We start from the raw sequence: 2,297 nt of genomic DNA, 5'->3' as shown, positions 1-2,297 counted from the left end.
ACTGAATTATTATTAAAAAAATAAACAACTTAAAAAAAAAAAAAAAAAAAAAAAAAAAAAAAAAAATACGTCCTTATAATTTCAATAATATATATAATATAAATATTATATATATAATATATATATATATATATATATATACAATCGTAACAATTTTACAAATACATTTTTATATACATATTATTGATATGTTTTTTTTTAATAAGTTAATTTCTTCTTTCATTTTCTTGACATATATGAATTTGATTAATATAATGATAGTGTAGTAAATATAATGTCGAGTGTTCATATTAATAGAGAATAAAATAAAAAAATAATATGAAATGAATATATAAATATTATATATCCATACATATATAATATGTATGCATATATATTTATATATATATATATATATATATATATATTTTTTTTTTTATTAAGTATTTTATTCCTCTTTAAAAATGTGCATATTTTATAAAATATATTATAATTGTATTTTTTTTTTTTTTTTTTTTTCTTTGGAAAAACAATAATTTACTTCATAGAAAAGAAAAAAAGGCACATAAAATTAAAAATATAATAATTCCTTGTGCTGAAGATAAAATTACATTATATTCATTTATATATTACTTTTATAATATATGAATATCTTAATACAATAAAAAAAAAAAAAAAGGGAATCCACTACTTTTTATTATGATAGGAAAGAGGAATATTCTTCTCTTTTTATTGTTGAATTAATCATTTGTTTGTATGTTAAAACGTACAATAATCAAACATAAATATAAATAAATAAACAAATAAATAAATAAATATATATATATATATATATATATTGTGATGGCAAATGGATAGAGATAATAAAAATATAATTGACCTGGAATTAATTTCTTATTTATTATATGATTAATTATATGGTTCTCATAAAGTACTTCTTATTTTATAAACAAAAAAAAAGAAAGAAAAAAAAAAAAATAATAAAATAATAAAATAAATAAATAAATATATATATATATATATATATATATTGAAAAAGACAATGGCTATAATATATATTAGGTATAAATTTGAAAGAAACTATTAAAATTAAAAAGTTGTTTTATTTGAGGTTAAAAAAAGAACATTATATATATATATATATTTATATTTATATATTTTTCCTCAATTTGTTATTTGTGAGACATCAATAATTTCTTCTTGGTTTGACCTGTATACAATACATATAAAAAATAAAATAAATAAAAAAGATATAAATATATTACAATAATATAAATTATTCATTTTTTTTTTTTTTTTATTTCTGTCGTCTTACTTTACAGGGAAAAATGTAGCTCTTTGTATTACTATAGCTATAAAAACAACTGTTATTACAGCAACTCCATTTAATAAAAATAATAATGAATTGAATTGATTTGGGGTTAGACAATAATTCTAAAGAATTAAATTGATAGGATAATAAAATAAAATAAAATGTATATAAAGTGTAGGCACTTTTCTATGTATATTAAAAATGAAATATGTAAAATGTATACATATATATATATATATGTGTGTGTGTGTATTTGTACGTATGTGAATATACTATTATTATATTAATTTATATTTCTTATTACTTGAAAGGAATAGTAGCAGTCCTTTCTATTTTGTTTATTATCTATGTGATTTTCTATGGTTGCCTAAAAAAAAAAAAAAAAAAAAAAATTAAATAATATTGATATACATTTTCATGGTATCACATATATATATATATATATATATATCGTACCATAGAAAGATTATTGGCTTGGATTTCTGTTCCTCTTATATCTATAAATATAACAATAAAATTATGATATATATTAAAAATTTATGTTAATAATATGATCTAAGACCATATATTTCATTTTTTTTAAAATATATATATATATATATATTACTTTTAATCATTTTTTTCCTGTTTATCTTCGTATATGTAGTGCTTACAAAAGATATCACGTAAGCTGAAAAGGAAATAAAATATATATATGTATATATATATTTATTTATTTATATTATTATTATTTGTTTTAATATATGTGTGTTTGTTTCCTATTTTATTATTTTGCACGCTTAAATTTTATTTACCAAATAAGAGACACCAAAATTTTATCTTCATTTTTTCCGTATAAGATAATGCTTGAAACATTTTTTTCCTTTTTTCTTTTTATTCTGTTTTTTTTTTAAGTACAACCAATAAAAAAAAAAAAAAAAAAAAAAAAAAAAGTTTAATTTATATAAAAAAATTAATTTTTTAAAAAAAAAAAAAAAATTAATAAAAATAAAAAAAAAAAAAAAAA

General features: G+C 15.5%; 1 protein-coding gene across 1 annotated transcript; it reads right to left on the bottom strand.

Moving 5' to 3' along the window:
- Positions 1-1,143: 1,143 nt before the first annotated feature.
- PRSY57_1204200 (putative protein, unknown function) lies at positions 1,144-2,146 on the bottom strand (the record flags this gene model as incomplete). The annotated part of the gene is made up of 6 exons (XM_020115028.1): positions 1,144-1,189; positions 1,295-1,413; positions 1,596-1,658; positions 1,748-1,788; positions 1,899-1,961; positions 2,086-2,146. 6 exons carry the CDS (start codon positions 2,144-2,146, stop codon positions 1,144-1,146), a joined length of 393 nt encoding a protein of 130 aa, XP_019970181.1.
- Positions 2,147-2,297: the final 151 nt, after the last annotated feature.

This window comes from Plasmodium reichenowi, chromosome 12 (genome assembly GCF_001601855.1).
Source record: "Plasmodium reichenowi strain SY57 chromosome 12, whole genome shotgun sequence".
Lineage (NCBI taxonomy): Eukaryota > Apicomplexa > Aconoidasida > Haemosporida > Plasmodiidae > Plasmodium > Plasmodium reichenowi.
This window is presented reverse-complemented; position numbering and strand designations above follow the sequence as displayed.